General features: G+C 39.0%; 1 protein-coding gene across 1 annotated transcript in view; it reads right to left on the bottom strand.

Moving 5' to 3' along the window:
• LOC139136305 (cytochrome P450 20A1-like) overlaps positions 1–26,356 on the bottom strand; it is a 37,128-nt gene extending 10,772 nt beyond the window's left edge. The window contains exons 1-8 of the mRNA XM_070704034.1: positions 26,067–26,356; positions 23,497–23,576; positions 22,636–22,805; positions 21,891–22,036; positions 20,523–20,690; positions 18,110–18,176; positions 17,269–17,448; positions 16,560–16,683 (exon numbers count right to left, since the gene is read on the bottom strand). Coding sequence (XP_070560135.1) covers positions 16,560–16,683; positions 17,269–17,448; positions 18,110–18,176; positions 20,523–20,690; positions 21,891–22,036; positions 22,636–22,805; positions 23,497–23,576; positions 26,067–26,180 — 1,049 coding nt within the window. The 5' untranslated portion in view covers positions 26,181–26,356. The remainder of the gene's footprint in view (positions 1–16,559; positions 16,684–17,268; positions 17,449–18,109; positions 18,177–20,522; positions 20,691–21,890; positions 22,037–22,635; positions 22,806–23,496; positions 23,577–26,066) is intronic.
• Between the last annotated feature and the right edge of the window lie 973 nt (positions 26,357–27,329).

Here is a 27,329-nt window from a genome sequence, read left to right on the forward strand (position 1 = left end):
TCGAAAGTAATTGTAATGCGTCTCATACATAAGCAGCTTAGAAAGTTCCAGTACTGCGGCGCCGATGAAAACTGGTTTTACATATCTATGCTCATCCGTTTTCAGTTCCAGTAGGGCACTGTCGCAGGAATCGCCATCCTCTTCGGAAGTTATGAAAGTTATATGTTTCATCTTTGGATTATACTTCTGAATCTTTTTACGTCCACTATCCGTACCGTTCCAGTCCGAAACAAATTTAAAGTCTCTGTACTTTCGAACATCTTCTATTGTCTTACCGAACATTGCATTATTCATCAGCTTATAGAAATTCTTTTCGAAATCTGTCCTCCCCTTTGCCCTCATTTTAGTGTTAAAGTCAATATATTTCGCGAGACATGGAGCTTCATCGAAAGCAAGCACCCGATAAATCTTTTTCAATCTCATTCCCATCCGAAGATAGAATTCCAGCAACTTGTAGTGTAAGACATAGGACTCTCTATCCATCACACTTGTAATCAGTCGACCGCCCTGCCTCGGAAATTCATAGTGATGCGGCGCTAATGGCAAATCGCTGTGTTCTTCATGTAATTCGGCTGGGTATTCTAAGTCTACTTCTAGAAAACTTGGTGGAAAGGTGGGACATGGTTCCACCCCTCCGCCCCCCGTTCCGCCCCCCGCTCCGCCGGCTCCGCCTTCCCATTCTATCTTCATCCAATGAAGTCCGCCCGTAGGCATTGCCTGACTCATTGCCCAGCCGTAGAGATTGTTTGCATCGAGATATTTTATTTCGGTCACCGGCTTCTCTGGATCGTAATTCCCGCCAGCGGCGTAAGCAGGATGATTTGTCTGTAAATAATGAATATTACACTGGCTGATACCTCCTCGTATTCCCCGTGTACGAAAGTCATCTGCTCAGCATCTTGAATGAGTTTAAACTTATTACCCGTGTAAAGTAACATAGCATCCCATGTCAAGCCAGGCGCTGACATGTAATGGGCCGGATCTAACTTATATGCTTCTAAACATGTGTCGCGAAAATTTTCGAATATATTAGCAAGAAGGAGAACATCCGTCTCACAATAGAATTCCATATAATCACGAATCGTCTTACATCCAACTTCGTCCCATAACTCTTAATGCATGTTCATAATCAGACTCTGAAATCCCCTCTTCCGTCAATTCGCTATAAAATTCCCCCCTCTCCGGGAGCTGGTTCTCTCCCAGTCTGTCAACCGAGTCTAAATATTCGTAGGGAAGAAACCTTTCGCTCTTTGAATGTCCGGGTACGTAAGTGGTACTGCCGTCCATCCGTGGTCCGGCACAGTCGTTGCCAACTTCGCCAATGACCCATCATCAACTGAGCACTGTCCATAAACTTTATAGAAAAGTGGCGTCTCTTTATCTCCATCTCCCCATCGACAACAATTGAGACGTGAAAAATAAATGTTTTCGAGAGACCCATAATTCCACCATTGCCCGTCTTAGCTATGATTTTAGGCTCTGGTCCCCCTCCGACGTCGATTTCATGTAACTTTTTCAAAATAAAAGAACCATCGTATCCCTTGAGGTTGTGAAAGTAGATAGGAATGGTTCTCAACGGACGGCACTTTTCACAATAAAAAGTATCATCACCGTCTAGGTATCCTGCCGGCTCTCCACATGCAATACAGACTGGATTGCCGTAATTAGAAGGATCTTTCATTGGTTTTATTTTCAAATAATACGATTTCGAATAATTCTCAGCCCGTTCTTTCATATCCTTTAGAAAGTCTGTAACACAGGAGAGACCTGTGAATGTTCTTTTACCATAAACGGTGGGCCGCCGTTCCGAAGAGGTCCGCGATCCTCCCCACCCCCGTTCCACCATAACATACGAAAGACAAATTGGAATATGTCGACCGGTCCCCTTCTCAATAATTGCCTCAGTATCTGCATAGACGACGTAGGGGCGGGGACCTTCTTCCGATGTCCTTCGAATTGACATACTTCCTTAGGAAAACCTGGCTGGGCAGTGTCTGTTCCACAATAATTCTCATGTTCTTCCAACTCTCCTGTTGACGCAAATCCTTTTCCACAAATCGTACAAATACACTTCCGTCTGTGCACATTCTTACGATTTTTATTAGAATTAAGAAGGCGATTTTCCGCAGTAATTGGTACATAGTGACTCGAAGGGTGCCATCGGCGCCGACTATTAGTAAAATCTTCGCTGTCTGGACGGTTCCGGGACGGGTTCCACCTTCCCCTATCGGAACCGTTCCGTGAGGGGTTCTGTTAGGGGCTCCGTAAAACACAGTTATACCGGACGGATCGGGATCGGACTCGCAGATCTGAAATACTTGAGTCTGATGCTCGGATTTTGTCGCTCAAAACGCTCGAAAATAGTATCATCGGCGGGTGTTGGAAATGGAATGCGTCCCAACAGTAATCGGCTATAAATGGAGAGTACGTATTCCAATTTTTTCTGGTATTACCAGCCTTCTTTTTACGAAACTCGGGGTCGGCTAACTTTAAACTTGCTACGACGGCATACTGGAAGCAGTTCTCGGCGCCTCTGAGTAGCACAAGATCGCTCACACATTTCTTATTTTTCAACCATTCCGGCAGTTGGGGGCCGGGGCCAGCCCCAAGTAGTAATTCTACCCAGTCTTACTTTAAATTAAGTATCTCCTCGAGAACTAGACCAGAACCCTCAACAGCTTCAGTTTTATCAAGCCATTCTTTGTAGTCTTTTACTAATTGTTCTTTCACTGCCGCCCCTCCCTTATCTTTTGTGTATATACCCCCTTATAGTTAACATAGTGTGTACGATTTTGCACACTTTGATCTTTTGGATTTTTGAATTTGACTTCCATTTCTGTATAAACACGGTACATCTTTCTTTCTTTGGCCATACCTTCGATATCAATCTGCGCGATATCCTCGACTCGCTTGACTTCGTAGGAAAAATCTTTTCTATAACTACATCTTTGAATGCTCTCCGTAAGCGACGTTTTTTTATGCTGTAATGCACAGTAAGTCTCCTTGGAATAAACTGCGGCGGCACCTTCTCCCATTTCTTCACCAATTCTTCTCTAAGATCATTGAAATCTATCCATGGTTTTTTACCGAAGGGATTTTCTAGAGTAAAACCTTTACCTGAAGAATCTGTTAAATCTGTGTGAGTCATGGTATACAGATAATTCTGAGTGTCTAGCCTCTATTTAAATCGAGGTCAAGTATATCGACCAATTGGTTTATCTTATATTCATTCACGATTGGATCCATTGTACTGTCCTATATATATCATAAATAAATTTATTAAAAGAAATATCTATTCTAATTCATCAAAATCCACTATAATATTTTTGTCAGCATTTATTTGTTTATATATCTCGCCTAATCTTTCTAAGTCGACTAGTTCTTCCGCATCTTGAATTTCTGGTTTATTAGGTGCAGCACAAAATATTAATCTCTCAAACAGTGAAAGAAAGAGCACGCTTACTTAACGCGGTTTAAATGCTAAGAATTCTATCTTACTACCTTTCCTGATATTACGAGGTACAATAGCAGGATTTTCTCGGACTGGTAGTAACGGGCTCACTGTTTTAAAACCGCAGTCAATTTCTTGAACCATATCAATACATGTAGCGAAATCGTGAGCCCTCTCCCTCTCCTCCCCCTCTTTTAAACCGAAATTTAAAATACCTCATGCCCGGCTGAGGCCCCTCGCTCCCTCGCTTCTGATACACTTTAGATGGATTGTAAAATCTGCAGGTCGTTCCGATAGGATTCCCTTCGGTGACGGTTCCGATAGTATTCTTGGAGTGAGCGGCCAGGCTTGCAGCATAACTTTTAGCAGTGCTTGCATCGAAACTTTCACCTAGGGTACGGAATATTATTAAATCGGTAAACTTTTGAAGACTCGGTTGCCAACTGACACACACCCCATCGCATGTAGCAGGATCACCTCCCGAACCGTACTTAGGTCCGATGGTGAAAAACTTCTAGCTCACTGTCTACGTATATGAAAGGATCTACATATTCACCAAATACTAATTTGCCTCCATCATCAATTTTGATGTTTTCTCCGGTTTCAAGTATTTTTATTGCATCTGAAATAGAAAGGATTGTCATTGTCTTATCGTATATATCTTAATAAAAAAAATTTTAAAAAAATTTCTATGATATAGTATCCCCAAAATGTCATACATATTCATAAATGGACCAACTGGAAGTGGTAAGAGTTACGATGCAATAAATTTGGCGGAGGGACCGGAGGTGTATCACGTACCAGAATTTGACACTAGTTTTTCCAGCAACATTGCCGACTTTTATAATGGGCGTGTCACCCCCGTTTCGATTGCCGATTTTCAGAATCAGTTTATAGAACATACTCTTAGTTTACAATGTCAGGCTGGGAGGAGGAGGGAGGAGGAAACCTCCCCCCTCCCTTCAGAACAATACATTATTTGTGACTCTTCCATAATTCAACATCTGACTTTTTCTAGAATCCGGGGCGTTTCCACGGAGTGGGAAGAAAAAAGATTGTTTCTAGAGCATTTGACCATTTACCCAGTTTCATTATCATATTCAAAGATATGCCTTGGGATTATTGCAGGCGGAATGTGTTGACTCGAGCCAGGTCGTACGAAATCACCGGTACCGCCTTAGAAGAACTAGAAGAGATTCACAACAAGTTCAAACAGACTTTCTTAGAAATTTGCCACGACTACAGGCTTCCATGTTTGGTAATTAGTCAGCCCCTTACGCCTGAAGTTCTCAAGAATATACTTAATCCAACGATTGATACAGAGACAGTCGGACCAGTAGATTTTCCACAAGCTTTTGACTTTGGAATTGCATGGGCAGCCCTTCGGCACGCGATAGCGGCAGCCAGGGATTTTTAATAGACGGTTTCGAGGAGGAGGAACTTGAAAAAGCGTACTTCCCACCTGGTCAAGAACAACTAGAACAACGTCGAGTCTCACTCAAGAACCTACACAAACTTCTTAATGCTTGTGAAACAGTGTGTGCTTATAATGCTCCGTTTGACTTACGAGCACTTGATATGATGAAAGGGTGGACTTTGGAGTTACTTGTCTATGGTTCATGTCAGTTGTGTACATTATACTTCAGCCAGAACTTATTGATAAAGCTGAAAAAGGGGGGCTCGAAAGAACGGACTGTGGTAACATGCACAGTCGCTTTGAAGATCTTGCAAACTTAATATGTTCAGGAACTGAGGGGCCCCCACCTCATCCACATACGGCCGAAAAAGATGCAATAAGTGAACATTACTTACGACAGTACATGATAAATACTTGGCCAGGTGGTTGGAAGCGGGGTGGTAAACTGACACTTTCTTCTTTCAAGAAATTAAGACTTCCTCCATGGTACTTATTGAGTAACTTTCGTAAATACTTACGTTAGTACTTGACAAGTACCAGCACCGTAGTACTTGACAAGAACCAGCACAGGAACTTACGAAGTACTTACGTAGTACTAATAACATTTTCCTCCGGCTCCCAACTATTGAAACTTTCTGGATAACCTTTCCATTTTATCAGATAATATTTCTTTCCTCTAATTTTTTTCGTCTTCAAAATTCGTTCTACTCTGTACAGCTCGTCGCGTTCTGAAGGTGCGCTCTGAAGTTCATCAGAATAGAAAGTGCCGAGTATTTCCTCTCCATTCAGATCTTTTATTTTGTAAACTGGTGGTGTTCCCAAGCCAGCTGCGTACACAACTTTTGAAACTACGAAAATCTCCTCTGTCCATTTGGCAAATATCCTTTCTTAAAAGTGGTCTTGTATTTTGTAATTCGGACACGTTCTCCCGGCTTGAATTCAGGTTGGCTCCCCCGGCTGCCAACTCAGGACCGAATAGTGTATAAAATGCCTGCCAATCGTTCTCCTCTGTTACGTCCCTGGGTTTCATTTTGATACTTCCGTGTACAGTGTTATTGTAATTCTCAAGAAGGTGGGGTAGAATAGAAAGCCATTCTCGTGTCTGTTTATATGTAAAGTATTTCCACATCATCGTCTTGAGGGTTCGATTAAAACGTTCAACAACGCTAGCTTTTTTGTCACTGTAGGTGTGAAACCAGTGAATTCCCACCTCCTCCAACCACCCCTGCATTTTTCGGTTCGTAAATTCCCGCCCCTCATCTGTCTGAAGTTTGTCGGGTCTTCTCCCGATTTCTTAATCACGTCTTGTAGTGCCTGTAACGTATCATCAGCCGTTTTTGACTGTATCGGCCTGGCCCATGCATATTTGCTGAGCACATCGATTACTGTTAGCATGTATCGAATGTTTTTATTCTCTTTTGCGAATGGTGAAGGGAATTCCACAAGATCCGCTTCCCACTGGGCGTCTATCGATGTTACGAAAACGCGCCGGCCCCTTCGGAACGCGCCACGAGTACGAGGTACCGGTTTATGTAGATTATAAGTTAGCTGAGTTTTTAACCACTCCTGCACCTCTTTCTTAGTGACGTGGAGTCCGCTGGCGCGTGCTGCGTCATATAATTTTTGTACACCTCCAAAACCAGTTTTCGGGTTGTAATATAATTCTCTAAGAGTACCTTCGGTAGAACCTTTGGGGGTGTCGCCTTCCATGATTAGCTATATTAAACGAAAAATTGAATGTCGTACGGATGCCGTAAATGAAATACTAGTTTACTGAATGGCCTACTTTTCAATTGTCTGACCAGGTCCGTGATCTCCCGTTCTGACACCTCCATTCCATATTCTTTTATAATAGTTTTGTTGTCTGTCTTGCTCGGCGTGTAAAAAAGTACTAACATCTGTATGTTTTCCCTAAATGGTTTACTAATACTAGTATATTGCTGAGTCAGAACCCAGACAGATAGTCCGTCGTGTCTTGCGCTGAAACCAAGTTTGACTAAAACGTCACTGCGCTTCTTCATATCTTTGGACGCGGCGCAGTCATCGAGGATTATTAAAGTGTTTGTACCGACCCATTCGTTACGTACGAAGGCTAGTGTATCATCCACAGCATCGAGTCCGACTGGAAACACAAACACATTGTCATCAGTGAAAATGAATCTTTTATTATACGTTTTATTGTTCATGAATGTCGGACAAATGAAAACTATATATTCAAATTTTCCTAGGTACGGACCGGTGAGGAGATCCATTACATATTCCGTTTTGCCAGAATTTGTCGGTCCAGTTACAATCATGTTGAATGGTACAGTTGCATACATCGGATCTATATACTGTACATAAATGTAATGAATATTGCTAAAGATAACAAACCAATTTTACCATATTCATGAATAGGGTCTGCGCCGGTCACTGCTGCTGCCCGTTCCGAAGCGTTCCGAAGGGCCTTCGGGGACCGAGTCGTGTCATTGTGAGGTGACTCTCCGGGCTCGTCCTGCCACTTCACAGGATCCTCCCTCCCTTCCATCTCGTGTACAGCACTTTCTCGAACTTCCGTGTTTATATCACCGTTCACTCCGAACACCATAGATTCTGTTGCGTATTGCAATTCATTATTATAACCTGAGATCGCCGGGCCCGAAAGGATGACCATCTCAGACGGTAAGAGAAGTAAATTGGGTGAAACTGCCATATCAAGTTTGACACCAGTATTCATTATTGTGTCTTGATATCGCCTATAACTAATTACTTTGTCGGTATTACGAATTTCATCTTCGAGGAGAACGCCGAATTCTTTTCTGACTTGCTCTGCACTGCCAGTATCACCCACTATGGTACTACGAATATTTGCTTGTGCGCCAAGTATGCAATATACGTAGGCTTCAAGGCTTTCATTGAGGCGAGCGAGACCGGCCTTTGTTAGTCCCGAGTCTCCCTTCAGAGAATGAAACTATTGTATTGTCCCTCCGATCCATCATTTCGGAAGAAATAGTAGTGTGGTCGGTCTTTGTCAGGCAGTACATGTTTTTTCTTTCCAAAAATGGTATGTGTATAGAAAACGCCTCCGTCGGCGGAGAGGAAAAAGTCCCGACCGTTGTATATCGCTTTTGGCTGTCGAACAGGCCCACGATTAGTGTAATATTCATATCCATAACCAAGACCTTTATTTTGACCTTTTCGATAACGAAAGTCGGACTTCGTTGGACTTATATTTCCAAATTCAGTACATAGAAGTTCATATTGGACGAGATTGTACGGATTGTCGCCCGCTTTGAAGGTGGGGAGGGGGTCGTCTGGAAGTGCAACGCCCATTTCATGAAGGATACGACGTATTGTAAAATATACATGGAAACGGCAGAATGATCGTATTTGCGGAGGAAATTTCTTATCAAAGAGATGGGCGAATGATATACCGCAACCAGTAGTGCTACACCATACAGCGAAATTCAGTTGCTGGTCCCAATATTTCATGTTTGGACCGCCCAGCCAGACATTACTTTCTTTAGCTGTTCGATGAGTGATTACGTTATCTTTGAACACATCCCGTGGATGAAAAGTAAATTTATCTGTCGGCGTTACATATATTTCTAAGTCCATGAGAATAGGTTTTATTCCCCCGTCGGTTTGAAGGGGGGTATCAGCATGCTGTACTGTTGGTATGCTCGTCTTATTCAATTGAAAAGCAACTGGGAATAAGTCTGTACTCATTATTCGTGTTTCTATATACATATAGATTTAAATGGAGGAGAATTTTCCCGGAATCCCTGTCGGAACGATTTCTTTAGGGTTACTAACATTCCAGACTATGTTAATACTTTATTTCGGATTCAGGTTTAAACGAATTTTTTATTTTTTACTAAGAATAGATAACATACTGCAAACAATGGAGAATTTAATAAAGTCATCGGCAGCGGCAAATATGGCAGCGCCCTACCGGAACGGTTCCCCTATCGGAACGGAAGGGGCTTCGGCGCCTTCGGCGCCTTCGGACGCTCAATCCATAATAGAGACAAAATGTGAAAAAATACTCTGTGTCATCGCAAGTGGTCAAAGTAAGTTATTTTTTGGTAAGGAGTTTACAGTTAGAGAAGTGGAAACGTGGAAAGATGAATTCATAACACGAGCCTTTAAAGTCTATGAAGCGAAATACAGTTCTCTTATAAGTGATACCATCACTCAAAGTTTCATAGATCTAGAGCCCGTGCAATTAGTCAGGTAGTTCCAATCGATGATCGAGATAACTATGCCACTGATCTTAAAAAGGATTTTATTCTAAACAGTGAAATAAAACGATTATCAGGACGGATAGCTTACACGTGGGGGCCCCTGATTGCTCTAATTCCACCGGTTTAATTACGGGTAAACATTTAAATTTTAAAAAAATCGGGTTTAATATAGTACCTGAAATAAATGGATTCACTTCGACGACTCAGCAAACGGCTCCGCTAGGGACTCCGTCAGAAGCCCCGCCGACGGAGCCCACACCGCAAACGACTCCGTCAGGGACGACCTTCCCTACGCCACAGCGCAACATAGAGAAAGTGACGTTACCGCCGAAGCATCCAGGGAGAGTTGCTGCAGGGAAGAAATTAGCGGAATGGAACAGGCAAAACAAGGAGAAGAAACTAAAAGCAATGAAGGGGAGGGAGGGGGGGAGGGGGGGACTGATGCGGTAGCGACAAACTGTATAAGCCTACCGCCTACAATGAAAGAACAGTGTGATAATAATTCACGCTGGTATAATAAATGTTATCTTGTTTTAGGAATTGTGGGAGTTTCATTGACTGCATTAGGGCTATATTGGGGGCGTGCTCGGCATACCCCCTGTCCCGTTAATCGATCGAGTTCAGATCGGAAAGGGGCTGCTCCCCAAAATAAGAAAGCGGAAAAAACAGAGCCAGTAGCGGCTCCCTCCAGAACAGTTCCGACGGGAGGGGAGGGGGAGGGGGAGGGGGGTGTTCCCAGCTCCTCTACATTGTATGAGATGGATTAACTCCCCATATTTTTTATTTTTATTTTTTATTTTATATACTAGTCAGCAATCATGGATACTAAAACAGTTGTAAACACAATGTACGATGGAATTGTAATCGCAGGACTTGCGATGGGATATCTTATGATCTCCAGCAAATTTTTGAAGATGGATATGGGCGATCCAAGTCGACCAAATTTAATTCGATTGGCAAAATTAGGCGGTGCGACTGCTGCCGCGGTTGCGACCAAAGATCTCCTTGAACAGAAAAATATTATTCCTGCAGAACCTTATACTTCGTAATAATAATATTCATCGAACATTTATACTTAGTAATATATACATACAACGTACAACGATGATCATTTGGATTGAAAGCAAAACAGGTGAACCTGTTACTGTTAATTTTTACCCTTGCATTGACACGACACAGTTTACGAAGATAAGACTGCTAGAGTGTGGACTATATAATTCATGGCATAACATAACATCGACGAATAATGTAAAAAAATATCAAGAAGGTGACCAACCGAAGAAGACTAAATCAATACGTCCAGGTAACTACAATATCGATACGTTAAACAAAGCAATCGGGTTGAAGCAAAAATTAATTTTGAAAAACATCTGCCGACAAACCATGTTTATCTAACTTTGGCTAAAGATATTAAAGTCTATTTCAATGCCACAGGTAGCTTCGCCAACGTCGTCGGCTTTTCAGATAAACCTGAGGACAACCCAGTTATAAAAGTACTATGAGTCCGAAGAAAGTGGATTTCTTAACAGTCACTAAATATATAGTTCATTCAGATGTAGTCGATGTTACTGGAAATTATGTTTCATTTGGCTCCGGAGGATACATACAGGGGAAAGTATCGAACTGTTTACAAATACTTCCCATCCGGGATACGAGAGAAATAAGTGAAAAGGTTACTTACGATTTTAAAAACGGAGCAATTTCTATGCCATTGAGAAAAGGGGGAGATTACATGAATTCAATGCGTATCTGGATAACAGATCAGGATGGGAACATGATCGATTTCAATAACTGGCCAATTAGCTTTTGTATTGAATTGCTGTAGTCGTTCTGAAGCGGGGCCGGTGTAACCCTATCGAAGATAAACCATCCCACGACCAATCCTCCAGCAATATAGATCATCTCATATTTCTTTTGCTCAGGGCTGGGTTGATAATAATCTGAGAATTGCGCTAACGCTTGCGCTGGACTTGACGTAGAGTTGCTTTGCACCGCTTCTGCTTCTTCCAGGATTTCTGCATCTGTATCTCTTAATTCTGCCGCAGCATGTGCATCCTTTGCCTGATTTTCTCTTTCCCAGTCAGCCTGTAGTAATCTTTTTTCTGACCAGACGTTGCGATCATGTTCAAATTTTTCTAATGCTTTATCATGTCGAACTTTCTCTTCAATAAGAGCCTCACCATTCCCAGAAAGCTTTTGTCCGATAATATTTCCTCCTGTGAATGCCGTTGCATTTAATACAGCACCGAGAACTGTCATTCCTATAGCTGAAGCCATGACTGTGTATTGTATATTACAAGGTATTATTTTAATTTTCACTGTATATAGGTCCCTACGGAGTATGTCTGATCCAAGTGGCTTCGGTCTAGGTACAATTCGTATGCAAAATCTTGAGCTTGAAGATCTGAGTGATGTTAAAGTTAACAATAATACTAAGATGGCTGCTAATCATAATAAGGATTATGTCCTTCGTTATAAAGACCGCGAAAAATATTTCGTTTTAGCCAATGCCGCGGCGCCACCCCACGAGCATGCTGTAGAATTTTCCGAACTTAAAGACATTGATGAAACTGTAATTGACGCCACAAAGGCTTCGAATGATTCTACTCCTTTTGCTCTGACATGGGATTCGGCTAGTCAGAAATTCATGCCTTATAATGTGCCGCGTAACATCTTAGATATATTGGATAGTGAAATTGCAGGAGGTGTTGCTGAACCACCAGGAACTCCGAATGTGATTTATTTTGATAGCAATGTAAACAAATATAAATTGTTAGATTTTCGTAGTTGGCTTACTCCTACAAATCCATACATTGCACTTCTTGGTATACCAATTCATCTTAAAATTAGTCCTCTTAATACAATAATGAAGGCAGATAATACACTAAGAAGGTGGATAAACGAGGGGAGAATTATTGCTCGTATACAGCTAGCGGAGTTCCAGTTAGATTATTTTGGGACACAACTTAAAGAAACTGGGTCTGAAAAGCGTCGGTGATGAGGCAGCTGAATTAACTTTACAGACTGTAAATCAACAGATGACTGATAATATGAAAATACTTCAACATGGTACAGTTCTCATTAGATGTGTAAAGTTAGCTACTGGAGATGAATTTGACGATTTGGTTGGATATTATGCTATGAAAACAGATAACAGAACAACTTGTGATATTATCATAAGTATTGATAAAGATCGGGGAGGGGAAATGAGTATTGAATGTTTTGTTGGTGGGAATAGAATAGAGAACGACTTAGGAACTACATTTGTACGTAGAGATAAAAGAGTGAACACTTTAGATATCAGTACCATTCATCTGAAACGTCTCATATTATTTGAAGTAATGGTCTTTCGTCATATTTTAAGTTCAGAGGAAATTACTAAAATTTTATCTATCAGGTGAACAAGTTCGCACCGATAGAAACTTCGTGTTCAACATCAGCTAGACTCCGCGACCGGCCGGCCGGACTGACAACGGGCTCCTTTATATAGGCTAGTTTGATGGTGATGACTCACACGGAATTTCCCGTACATGTATAACATGCTCAGAAGGGAATTTCCCGCTTAGTTCAGGCTGCGCCAAACCCCTGTTGCGCATGCGTGAGTTCGTATATAGGTCAGGGTCACACTTTAGTTACATGGATGGTTAAATTTTCCTTCGCTCCATGTAGATAAATGAATAAAATGGGTGTAAAATTCTTATTTTGTCCTGGAGGTCAAATATTCCTTACTACTAACATTTTTGTTCAGTTTATACAACAGCATGTTGAACTGGACAGTATTCAGCTTGCCAACACAGCCTGTGTATGTATACCTGGCCGTACATTCGTATCATTGGCAAAATGGCTTTCAGTCTGGACTCAAATATCATCTATTATATTACTAGGGTGGCCAAAGTTAAGCTAAAATGTTGCGACATTATACGCAACTCACGCACACTGAAAGTGAAATTTGATTTTCGTGAAATTTTAAACGCCATTTTTTCTGAAAATAAGTGGCTCAGTTACTAAAAAAATGGATATTTCCAATTAAAATCGATGTATGAGGCAGGTTTCATTAAAAAACTGAAGAAAAAACGATAGAAAAATAGTGTTTTTCCTCTCCAAAAATGCCACTTTGTACTGACCGGCCACAGCGCTCGAGCGGTCGCCGCTCATGGCACGCACTTCTGAATCCAGTCAATACCTATTTCGCAACGGAACTGCTTTCGGGCCCTGTGCACGCTGTCATAGAACTGTGAAACTTGGCCAGGAAGTGGCAGACCATCCCATTTACATGGAGTAGTGAGTTTTTGTTATATTCTGGGAATTTTAGCCAGCAAACACGAGGTAAAGTGAGTACGGTAAATTCGGTGTAGATTTTTCCCATTTAGATACATATTTTTGCCATAAAACTTGTAGCATGCTCTTTTTAAACATCATTCCAACATTTCTGTGAAATATGACGAAAATCTGTCCACGAGCACAAGTACGAATCATAAAAACAAAACCGTGTTCATTCATAGACCTCAGTTCAGTGTGACGCAAGATGGCGGCGGAAGGCAGTCACACTGACACATCATTGACAGCCTGCCTGAGGCTGAAGTTAGGGACAGCTATTTCTTACAATTTCATGGCTGAAAATGAACTGCATTAAAAGACAATTGGCAGTTTAAATTGATTTGTTAGAATTGAGTGTTATTAAATAACATTGTGACAAAATTTCATTGTATTGTGAGCTCTAGTTTTTAAGTTATGTGAATTCAAAATTCATAAAAACATAAAAATCCATCTATTTTTCGATGGTACGGTACGGTGCCGCCGCAATTTTGACTAAGTCAGACAAAATACTTTCAATTTTCAACACTCACAGTTTCAAAATCCAAGACTGTGCATCAGTCAAATCTTGATTTTTCCGTAATATTGGGTAAATCTGTGCACAAGACACATAGTTTAATGATTCCATGTGAAGTAAATAAAAAATTATGGGTTGCCAAACTTGAAGGAATTGGCATTCATTGAAATAATTTTAAAATTTGCCGAAAATTGTCCGCGAAAAAATGGCATTTTATTGCTTTAAAAATTCATAACTTTTGATTGGATACAGCCATTTGCATAATTTTTTTTTTAATTTTTCTTCTTTTACCCCATTCTTGCTAAAAATCCATTTAAACTGTGTGTATAAACAAGAGAAAAAAATGGCTTGGCCACCCTAATATTACCATGCGCTCTCCGTCGCGTTTTAATTAGTCGAGTTGAACAACGTGACTACCCACAAATAGTAATGGTTTGTTTACATGCCTGTGAATATGAATAATATCGTAAACATAGTAACTTTACAGCTTAAACGAAAATTGTGATTTGTACAAAAATCCTAATCAACCACAAAATAAAATGGAGCATTTGTGGGCCAAGGTAAGACGCTGTTTTTCAAAAATCTCCGGATTTTCAAAATTTTGAATCCCGCGCACCTCTCGCTGACAGGTTCTGGGGCCCGTTGTCGTTCGCACGGGAAATTTTCTTAAATAGTGACTTTTTTTGGGGGGGGGGTCGTTGATAATATAATGGAAATAGCAGACTCCGCGACGACCATTAACGTTTATTTATGGGCGCGGGCGAGAGGAAAGCCAAAATTAACGGGCTCGGCAAGCCTCGCTCATTAAGTTTTGGCTTTCCTCTCGCCCTTGCCCATAAATAAACGTTGATGGTCAGCGCGTCGTCCGTTACTTCTATAATCGATATCTATGATTACAGGCTTTGTCGACAAACTGAATATTGTGTGTTTCAGTAGAGTGTACGTAGACAGCAAGAATTATCTATTTTTTTTGCGAAAACTCATACTTGTTTAGATTTTTCCGAGATAAAAGTAATAAAATGTGACAAAATGGTTTTTTAATTTGTTTATATAATTATCAATGCCATTGGAACAATCGGATGACATTAAAAAGTTATTCATTTTTCATTTTATTACCTGCCAAATCTTTGAATCACATAATATAACCAGATGTGAACTGAATGTGCTCACGTGGTTTACAACAGGTTCTTATATAGTACCACGTTTTACAGAAGAATAAGATATCCGTCAGATCATGATATGTAGCAGTTTTCATCGACTTTCTCGCATTACTCTCGGAGTCAAATCACTAATTACAAAACTTCACTTTGTATGCAAATTAGCTGTTTATTAACTTAACACTGCTCAATACTTCATGGGTCAGTAGATATCTATCAGATCAACATCTGTAGCACGTTTCATCAAATATAATGTTAAAATTTCAGAGTCATATCACTAATTACAAAGATAATTAAATATGCAAATGAACTCTTAATTAACTTGAGAATGCACAGTCCTTCACGCGACTATTAGATATCAATCAGATCAACATCTGTAGCTCATTTCATCAAATTCAATGTTGTAATTTCAGAGTTACAAAGTTTATTAAATATGCAAATGGAAGGTAATTAACTTCACACCACTAAATTCTTCTCAACACAATCGAATATCTGTCGGATAAGTATCTGTAGCAGATTTCATCAAATGTGTTGCAGTTATTTCGCAGTTATATGACTAATTACAAAATGTCATTAAATATGCAAATGACCTTTTTATTAACTTGACACTACTTAATCCTTCTCAGTATAATTGTATTTCAAGAGATCAATATTTGTAGCAGGTATCACCAACTTTTTTGTAGGAATTTTGGAGTTATATATCACTAATTACAAAAATTCATAATATATGCAAATGAGCAGATAATTGAACATGACACTCACAGTATTATCATAATGTTCTGAGATTGTCATCAGTGAAAAGCTTCATGAAATTTTGTTCAGTATTTTATTCATATATGTCGGCACTGTCATTACTGTCTCAATAGGAAACCATTATATGAAAAAAATGATGTAAGCCATACAAACAAAGAATCTTATCAGTTCTTGCCATGAGCATATGTACCTATCTTTCAAATCTTACTTGAATCCGTCCAGGCGTTCTTAAGGTATCGTCAGAAACAGTCAGACAGACAGACAGACAGACAGACAGACAGACAGACAGATAGACAGACAGATAGACAGACATCGCCACGGCATTACCTCACGTGTGTGAACACGTGAGCTAAAAAGTAAAATTAAAGAAAACAATTTCAGGTCCGGCAATAGGCTGTGCAAAACTTTCTTTACTACCCCAAAAATTTTTTAATTGCCCCGGCCCCGAATTCCTCCAACCCAGCTCATCGTGTTTTGTGAACCCAGCCTAAAGCTATGAACTTAACTCGGATCGAAGAAATTCTAAACCCTTTGCATGTGGGCGTTTGTGTAAATCGCCGGACAGAAATTGTACCGCGGCGTGAATAATCATAATCTAGCTGGAGAGTCTGACCAATAGATACTATTTAGCTAGGTTATAATATTATCCTCGCTAAACTCTGTATAAAGATAGGGTGAGCATTCGTCTGAAAGTTGAGACACACGTATATGATCGTATGATTACCTTAACTGACTTTGGTTTTTCAAATTGACATTTCGTTCATTCCCGAGGACTTCGACTAGTTCTTCATGAACCTTGTCCTGTACTTTTATGTCTCGTGCCATAAAGTAGATCATCCATACAATCACTAGGGGAAGGATGATAAATCCAGGATGCCATGTTAATTTATCGAAGCATGAAGATTGACTAGTATAAAAAACGACAATAAGTGTGTTGTCAGATGTATAAGCTTTTGCTTAAATCACTTGGATGGTAAGGCATATAATCTGCAAGTTTGGCATGTTTGATATTCATCATTTAAGATAGACACATACATATTATCATATCTTTATCATTACTTTGCAAGTTTAATATATATCAGCCACTGTACACATCATAAATGTTGAAACATAGACATCAACAATTTGTATAACACATGAGCGTATATGGTTTCGTCACATATTGCGACTTAGTGAGCCGGCAAGAACACTAGCAAATTCATAACGTCGCGAAAACACCGTTACATTTGAAATCAGTCCGAAACACAACTTTCTTTTCATGCAATGTCTCTGGTCTTGCTTTTTAAAACCGAAAAGACTGCAAGAGATTTTTTCTTCAAACTAATACACCTGTACGAAGAGAAGCACTCTGTAAAGGTGAGGGCCATGAAACAAGAACTTTAAAATGACAATAACCCTGAACCTATATTTAGGGGAATGTTTTATTTACTTACTGTAGGTAGTAGTATGGTAACCACCAATGTAGAATATCGCAGCATCAGTAAACAATAGTTCATCAGTTACGCAGAAATCAATGAGCACATCAAGGAAGTTTCTGTCTTCCTCCCTCAGTGGAGGATTGTCACGTCGGTGTTGAATTGCTTCTTGTACAATCCCACGCCAGGTATTCAAGGCTGAACAACGGAGTTAAAATATAGAATAACAAAAAGGTGTACATAAGCCTACAAAACTCATACTAATTGTCATGCCCTCTTCTAGGTCGACTGAAAAAATAGGCAAGATATTTCATGGCCGACTTTGAGTTTGTAACAGCATTTGACAATTTGCCAGGGGTAGATACAGCGCGCCGATTGTTTCAAAATTATTCAAAATATCTGTGAGGATCCAGAAAAAAAGTCGCTTGGGTTAAAGAAGGAAGGGGGGGGGGGGGGTCAACCAAGATAAAAAAATCGCTAGGGGTAAATAAACAGGGAGTGGCTACTGTGGAAGATAGAGAATAAATTTCCCTTGTCGGCGAAGAATTTTAAAACATGCATTTGTATGATTTTTACGATCTGTTATGCAAGAGTACATTTTTCTAATGCCATAAAATGGTAAATAGTATATTTGCAATAATATATTTACGGAACTTTGCCCTGTCTCAAAAAGTTTGATGAGCCTCGTGCATTGTCTAGGGACAGAAAAGCATCCATACGGGAGGTTTAATTTGATTGTTAGTTTGTATTTCGTTCCTTCAATTATGTTACCACTCCGTAACACACGTGATGGGTGTCAGATGATGCATAAAGCCACGGAGGTTTTGTTGTTTACAATTAAGTACAGAATATGACTAACCTGTGTTGAATTTCTCTTCATTTGCAGGTCCAACGTCAGATATCTTCTGGTTAAGCGCCTCCATGGTCTAGAAATGATCATCAACAAAGGTAAAATATGAAAGTGCACTTCGAATGCTCGCCTCGATCTTAGGTTGGTAAGCAGTGAATTTCTTCCGCTCCAAAACAGGTTTCCAACCGAAGGATAACGAAGTGTCACCCAAGACTAATCTGTGGTTTTAGATAACGTTTCAATATGGCTATTCCTTTATATGACGACATTTAACACGTTATTTGTATTTAGATAATACCTGCCCAGTGCATAAGTTACAGATTCTCTCCTTGGTAGCAGGCAGAGTTTCATAATAGCTATTATTATAAGTGCGATACTCCGCAAGGTACTTTCTACGCACTCATTTCTAAACTGTCACAAGCTCTAATTCTCAATCATAAGCGTCAACTGTTTTAAATGTAACGAAAGTTGTGGAATACATGTCATTTTTGTTCACCTGCATTTGTAACCTAGGCGTTTTGCTGTACGGGGGAGTCAGATGACCTTAACATTAATGTAATTATCTCCATAAATGCAACACAAACCTCAATTGTGACAAAATACACTCGTAAATGTAACATCGCCCATAAACGCAACATAATCAACCATAATTGTAATAAAAACATAGCCAAAATTGTGATAAATGGCAACCATAAATATAATAAATGGCAACCATAACTGAAATGATAATAACCATAAATGGCATACAATTATATTGTCATCGCAATTGAAGAATTTGCTCTTAAATATTTATGTATAGGAAAAAGGGAAAGGAACACAACTGCCATTCATATATTAGTTGTTTGCATTTAGTGCATTTTCTTTACCTTGTGTTAATTATGTTTAATCAGATAGCTGTAAATTTCTATGGAAATTATGACATCTGTGTAAGTTACAACAAAGTATTGTTGCTTGATGTAAAAGTTGAAACATAAATTTCAATTTACCGCAATAATACTGTGTCCCCGGTATTGCAAGTGAACTGAATGTGAATCGTCTTTCTGCGCGCCTTACGTAAGTACAGTACAGTTCTAGAATTGTGAAAACTTACACGATTCCATATAAATTGGCATATAAAATGACTGTGTAATCTTAGAACTAAAACAAGGTAGATTAAAGATTAGAGGGGGAAAATCAAAATCAATACAAGTGAAACACAGGCCTGGCAAGGAAGATGAAATGAATTGCAACATCTACACATAACCAGATGTGAACTGAATGTGCTCACGTGTTTTACAACAGTTTCATTAATAGCAGTACGCTTCATAGAACAATAAGATATCTGTTATATCACTACCGGTAAATGTAGCAGGTTTAATCAACATTCGCAGAGTACTCTCAGAGTTAAATCACTTATTACAAAAATGTATTTGATATGCAAATAAGCTGTTTATTAACATGACACTGATCAATGCTTCATGGGACAATTAGATATCTATCAGATCAACATTTGTAGCACGTTTCATTACATTTAACGCTGTAATTTAAAAGTAATATCACTAATTACAAAGTTCATTGAGTATGCAAATGAACCCTTAATGAACTTGACACTTTTGAATTTTTCATAGCACGATTAGATATTTATCAGATCAATATCTGTAGCAGGTTTCACTGAATTGGTGCCGTAATTTCAGAGTTATATACCTAATCACAAAGTTCATTAAATATGCAAATGAACCTTTAATTAACTTCACATAACTGAATGCTTTACACCACAGTTAGATATTTGTCAGATCAGTATCTCAAACAGATTTCATCAAATTTGGTTGCATATATTTCAGAGTTATATGACTAATTACAAAACATCATAAAATATGCAAATGATCTATTTATTAACTTGACACTGCCAAATACTTCTCAGTACAATTAGATTTATATCAGATCAATATTTTTTGCATCTATCATCAAATTTGGTGCAGGAATTTCAGAGTTATGTCACTATATACAAAAGTTCATTAAACATGCAAATAAGCAGATAATTGACATGACTCTCACAGTACCATCATAATGTTCTGGAATTGTCATCTATGAAAAGTTTCATGAAATTTTGTGCAGTATTTCTTGAAATATATCGACGCTGTCATTACTGTCTCCATAGGGAAACCATTTTATGAAAAAAAAATGATATTGCATAATTTCTTTAATATGCAAGCCACACTTATCAAAATCTAATCAGTTCTTGCAAGTGGCATATGGTACCTGTCTACCAAATCTGTTCAGGCGTTTTTGAGTTATCGTGTAAACAGTCAGTCAGACAGACAGACTCACACACATACACACACGGACAGACAGATAGACAGACATCGCTATAACACGTGAGCTCAAAATTGAGCTTGGTCGCTACCCTCAAAATCTGCAAATTATGTCAGATAATTGCACTTACAGTCTCGTAGTTGTCGCGGAGCGCGATGACTTTTTCTTCGTCTTTGAAGAAGTCACCATAAAACACCCTTCCGAAAGCCATGCTTACATACAATGGCACGTGTTGCTGCAGTGAAATATTTTCACCGGAGGGAATGGAAGACAACTTTTCCACTGTATCATCAGCCACCTTTGGAAAGAAGAAAAAGGACCAGTGACAAGCGGTTAGTCAATAGTTTGGAATTTAGGGAGCTATGTTTGCATGACCATGTAATAATAATAATAATAATAATAATAATAATAATAATAATAATAATATTTATTGCTTAAAAGCGCACTACACTACGTCCCTGTGCTCTGTAATTACAATAAAATTACATGTAGACATGACATCAAATCAATTTCAGCAATAAAAAAAATTACAGATAAGTACTATAACACTGCTTAAAAAGATGAGTTTTAAGACAACGTTTAAAAGACTCACAAGACCAACCAAGACAGTGAGCATCAAAAGAAAGCTCATTCCACAACAATGGGGCAGCAATTGCAAATGCGCGATAACCATAATTAACTGTAGTGCCCCTAGCGTCACGCCTGGTAAGAAGTATTTTGTTAGATGAACAGAGAGCATGTAATCTAGGCCGTACTTATATGTGTAGATAAAAAACCTGAAACGTGTATTTGTTATTGTATGTATGTATGTATGTATGTATGTATGTATGTATGTATGTATGTATGTATGTATGTATGTATGTATGTATGTATGTATGTATGTATGTATGTATGTATGTATGTATGTATGTATGTATGTATGTATGTATGTATCTATGTATGTATCTATGTATGTATCTATGTATGTATCTATGTAACTATGTATGTATGCATGCATGTATGCATGCATGTATGGACTTAGGGACTTATGTTTGCATACATGTATGCGTCCATGCATGCCTGACTGCTAGCTTGGTGCCTGCCTGCCTGTTGACTTGCCTCTCCCTCTGTCTGTTTGCATCTCTGTGTGTCTGTCTATTCATACAGGCAGAATCTAATGCACGCTTTTATTGTCTGAAATCAAGTTATAAATTAAAAAAAAATACACGCATGCATGTTAGATAAATAACTGTGTACTTATATATTGGCATTCATCATTATTCGTGTATGTTTCGACGTTTTGTGTAATTTTGTGTATTTGTTGACTTATTATCAATGAATAAACTTTTTTCTTTGTCTGAGATACATATGTGCAAAGCAGATTATGATAGAAATTAAATAAGATTTTGCATTATTGCAAACATTAAAGATTTATTAAATATCGTTTCATTGCTAATGATAGCAGAATTATGAATAATACTATTTCATTTTTTATGACAGCATTTCGTAATTATCTTACCTCTTGAACATCTTTGTAATAATTCTGTAGGGCGTCGTTTTGGAAGGAAACATCATATATCTTCCGTCGGGTTTTGCCTTCTTTACCGTTAGCAGTCTGGAGACAGTTGTCACCGATAAGTGGCCTACTGAACTCGAACAGTTCAACTGCAAGATAGTTGGATTAGTACGCGGCAAGTGGAAATAATACATTTTGAAACTTACTTCAGGTGTGACGTTCTTAGTCTGCACTACTGATGTACCTTTGTAACAGATGACGATACAAGTGCATATATGTTGATAACATTCGCTAGTCAAGTGGAATGTAATGAACGCAGTATTTGGCTATCTGTGAACTAAGTGGTGGTGTTTGTTTTAATAACTACTTTGACAAAAATGCACACCGCAACTTAGTTATTGCCTCACGAAAAAGTTTGACATTAGGAGAATGCTACCTTGGAACTCTGTTTGGTGATATAAACACTTCATTCTGCTTCATTTATGCCATTAATTTTCTCCTTACGTTTAAGCAGAAGTATCAAAACGATAACTGGAACATAACTTTTTAACAAAAAGGAACGAGGTCTCTCTGCACGTTTACAGGCAAATTCACATTTAGATACTATCATATGGTTTCATTACAAAAATGTCAGCTAACTTGGTTGTAAACCAATCAAGAATCGAATTAACAGTAATGTTACCAATGTAAAGGACTGCTTTCGCGTCATGATTTTTCGAAGAAAGTATTTTAACAGCGATACGCTCACCTGGTCTGTCAAAAACCTTGATGTGATCCTTCCAGGCTTGAGGTGACGCCAGACTGACGTAATAATGCTTGCCATACCAGAATGACGCCACATAGCCATACTTGGCGTGTAACTTGAAAAGAAAGTCAACAAAGCCACCTGCTTCTGTAATGTCTTGTAAATTACCATCCCTGTTTTTGATAACAATATTAATATGTGACAGTATGTATCACAGTTATTATTGTTTATGGCAAACATGAATATTTTATGTATGCTAACACGATAAAAGTTTGTTTGAAGGAAAATAAGTTGTTCTGCGATTTGTATATGGGTACAGGGTAACCCTAAAAGATTGTTTCAATTTTTGCGCTTGAAACATACATATTTGATTTCACTACAATAACGTCAATGGCTTACGTTTCGAATAACATCTACCTCATCATCGAGTACACAATGAAGGAACCGAACGAAAGTATTGAAAAGTCATAAGAAGTTACAACTAAGTATTACGACTGTGTTTTCATTTCATCATAAAGTTAACAACCTAAATGTAAGCTTATGTTCAGCACTCATTGTCATAACATTGTTTCGAAGTGTTTGTTGAAAATATTCGTTCGCTGCCTTGTCGCTTTGGCAGAAAAATCCGATGAACAATGTATTTTGCCAGGCCTGTTTTGAAATTAACGAAAGTTCGCTTCACTTGAAAACAGATTTTTCTGTTTCTGGTACTGAGCCCTTCGTTGAATTATTGCAAAATAAGGCCCTGTCAAACATTATATTCAATTCTTTCTGACCCGAATACACTTTCGTCGACTGCAATGACGTCGACAGAACACAATTAAATTTACCATCTCAACCCAAAAATAAAATCGATAGACCTACTCAGAGTGTCGTTTCTCCATTCCTGGTATTTTCTTCGCCGTTGTCCATTTATCTTCAGCTTTTGCGACTTTAACACCGTCCTGGGAAATAAATTAGTAAAGGATCAGTTTCTTTGTTGTTTGCAAAACATGGCATACGAAGCGATTTTACATTTGAGTCAACTGATTTTGCCAACAATTGAGATCTATAAGAACGGTCACATTTAAATTTCCCAATTTTGAAACGTTTGCCAGTTAATTACAAATACCTCTTAATGTGCATTTGCTTTCTCACGCAAATAATATCTTCAAAAATGCCTTAACTTCTCCAAGGTATCTGTTTAGATATCGAAGGGGTGGTGCATGCAATGAGGGTCTGATCCTCGTATGGTTTTAACTCGTTCTGTTCAAACATTTTGCGACCCAAAGTGTAGGCTGCACGTCTAGATTGTGTAATCTTGGGCATAACATAGTGTATCATCATCGTGCTGTGAAGTTTAGGCCAGTAGCTATGCTCATCAAATATCTATAATGCTCGGGAAAATTAACTCTAGGTAATAATTCAAATGTGTATAACGTTCATCTCACTACCCTCCTACATATTAACTAAATTCTGTGAACTGATGATTAATTTAGTACCAATCTAATTTAGGCTATATTCGTACAGACTTTTAAAGTTGTCTTATTTTTCGGTTATGCAGACTGTTAAAAAGCAGTATGCAATTAATACCCAAGAACATTCTTTGACGTATATAGTGAACAGAAAATGAAAAGTCACCAGTGTGTTGTAAACGGTAATAAGTATGATACACCCTAGCCCTTGGTTCCATCTGCGCGGAGTTCGAGGCCGCGTTTGTGTACTGTGACGCTTCTATGGCCTCTCACACCGCCGCCATGGTGCCACCCGTAGAAAAAAAAAACGGCGAGCGCGCAGCATTTTGCTGGGCTCACTTTTCGAATGCAGAAGAGCACTTGAAATGATGTACTAGTGCGATATTGTCACTACTTCTTAAATAAATACCAACTTTCACTCTAACACGTATACATCTCTTTTGCGACTGCCGACTAAAGGAAGACGGACAGCAATTTTTAATTTTTCTTTTATCTGCGCATGCGCGGGGAGAAGTCCGAGAACTTTTCGAATAAGTTAAAAAGCATTTTGAATTCATATTTCCTTAAAAGAGGAACAGTTAAAGATATCAACACAACAGTTGTAACAACTCTCCATTGTTTAACCGCAATGTACGTATGACACATGCCCACAGACTTTTGACAAATAGGAGGCTGTTTTCAGGTCACGAGCGCTCGAGCCGCCTCCCAGGGGCTGACATCATGAGATCGTTGCTAATGGCCTCTCTGCTAAGGCGCAGATAAAAGAAAAATTCAAAATTGCTGTCCGTTTTACGTTAGTCGGTAGTCGCAAGAGAGATGTATACATGTTACAGTAAAAGTAGGTATTTATTGCGGAAGTAGCAACAATATTTTGTATTTTCAAGCACCAGTACATCATTTCAGTTGCTTTTCCGCATTCGAAAAGTGAGCGCAGCAAAGTGCTGCGCGCTCGCCGTTTTTAACTACGGGTGGCACTATGGCGGCGGTGTGAGAGGCCATAGAAGCGTCACAGTACACAAACGCGGCCTCAAACTCCGCGCAGATGGAACCCAGGGCTAGATGCGTTTTCACTTCGGGTCATTCCCGATGGCGTGTTTTCGGAGTTTATATTCCAGATTAGGAAAAGTATCTGTGATATACATTAATAAACATACATTAATTTTAAGCAAAAAACTTAGATTCTACTTTATGATATTTAATATATAATTTATAACTACATTATGTATAGAAAAAAGGGACCATTGTTCAGTATTATCTAATCTCGTTCTAAAGGGACAGGGGTCAAAAGATTGGAAAACTCGTTAAAATTATGATAAGCAATATTGAAATGACCCTCATTCAAAATGTATTGCCGAGTTGTTTTGTTAATGTATAGTATTTATAAAGATCATGTGAAATTGCCCCAAATGTACTTATCCAAAGTGGATTAAATGTTTGTGAAATGTTGAAAAGGGGGAAAACGAAGGTAGGAATGGTTTTCATAAATTTGCACAAACTTACAGGTTTTTGTCGCTCAACTTTAATACCACTGCTTGTCATGCTAAAAGGAAAACCGAACCTATGAAAATTGAATGAATCTTTGCAAATAAGTAATATTGAGCAAATACACTTAGGGATGTGCAACGACGCAACCATAATCATAACTATACAAAGTTTCATAAGATTACACGTTGGTCTAGAATGATGGAATTAGCAAGGACTTGAAGGCCAGGAAGCCTTGCCACTTCATGCTAGCCACAAAGCTTAGACGGGAGCTAAGCTGTTGCCACCTCGCTTATCGTTAGTTACATGTATAACTGCTTGTCCAACTGTCGCGGATAAACATTCTACTACAGACAGGTGTTCGCCTTTTACCTAACCAAAAGCGACTGTGCCCAAAGTAGTCAATTTGTTGCCGATTTCTCCAAGCTCGCATTTTAGAGTGCATGGCATAATACTTATACATAAAATGAAATCCATTAATATTAAAAATTAACCTACCTTAGAAGATGGAGCTCTGAAGATCGGTCTAAGGCACTGATATAGAATCGAAATAACGACAATAACCACGGCGACTAAAACAGCCACATTCGCCATCTTGTTTTCCGATCGCATTTAAGGCCCTTGAGAATATTTGCCGTTCACCAGGCCATGGGTCGTCCGTGCGTGGGTCATGAACCTTGCTGATCAAGGGATGATAAATTTAATCCACAGCGATGCTTGTTATACTCACTTATTGATAGAGGTGTCAAACATTTGAGCCAGGTGCTCGAGACGGGTTCTGTAGGCTTTATAAAGATAAACATGCATGTCTGTATTTTCATGACAAAGTATGGTCAGATGGACAGTATTTTCACTTTTTGTGGGCGAAAGACAATCCCTGAGTGCAGAAAAGGGACAGTATTTTCATTCCCAAGTAGCTTGGAAAAGATTAGTCTTCGCCTAATTACGAACAGGAAATACAGTTTCGCGACTCGACATGGTTAGGGACAGTATTTTCACTGTTGAAGTGGGCGAATGACAATCCTTGAGTGCAGAATAAGGACAGTATTTTCATTCCCAAGTAGCTTGGAAAAGATTAGTCTTCGCCTAATTACGAACAGGAAATACAGTTTCGCGACTCGATACGGTGATCTATTAGTCCTCCATACAGTCCTGATCGCTTTGCTTCTCTGTACTTCCCTTTACATTTTGCTCTTCAGTAATGTTGTCGGCCGGCAGGAGAGATTCCTTTGTTAAGGCCCTGCATTTGTTTTGTGTCCCGCATTCTAATACAAGTTAAACGTTTGCACTATAATAAGCCTCGAAAGCCACGTAATACTGTACATTACTTCGTAAAGTGGAGGACCAGCATGTGATTTTCACCCTCTCCCCTCCCATAGCATAGAAACGTAGTGTAGTCTTTGAGGTAACTTTGAGGTTACTAACGGTCAAGTTGATTACTACATTCGTTAAAAGTGTGAAAACCTAGTAAAGGTATAGGGAAGCCGTTACATTATCAAGGGACTAAAACTTTACACAGGGTAGGAGAAAAAGCAATATAGACAAAACAAAGTGTTTTGCTGGTAATATCATAGTCCAACGTGTTAAAATAGAATAAGCAATAGCAGCAATAAACTTACTGGGACAAAGGTACACCTAACCCCGCCCTAACCCCTTGGGACTGACATTTACACTATCCCCTACAGTTGATTCCTTAACTCCACAAGGTAAAACCGGATTTTATGTTGGCTTACACGAACAATTGAAACGCCTAGGCCTTGA

The sequence above is a fragment of the Ptychodera flava genome, chromosome 1 (assembly GCF_041260155.1).
Source record: "Ptychodera flava strain L36383 chromosome 1, AS_Pfla_20210202, whole genome shotgun sequence".
Lineage (NCBI taxonomy): Eukaryota > Metazoa > Hemichordata > Enteropneusta > Ptychoderidae > Ptychodera > Ptychodera flava.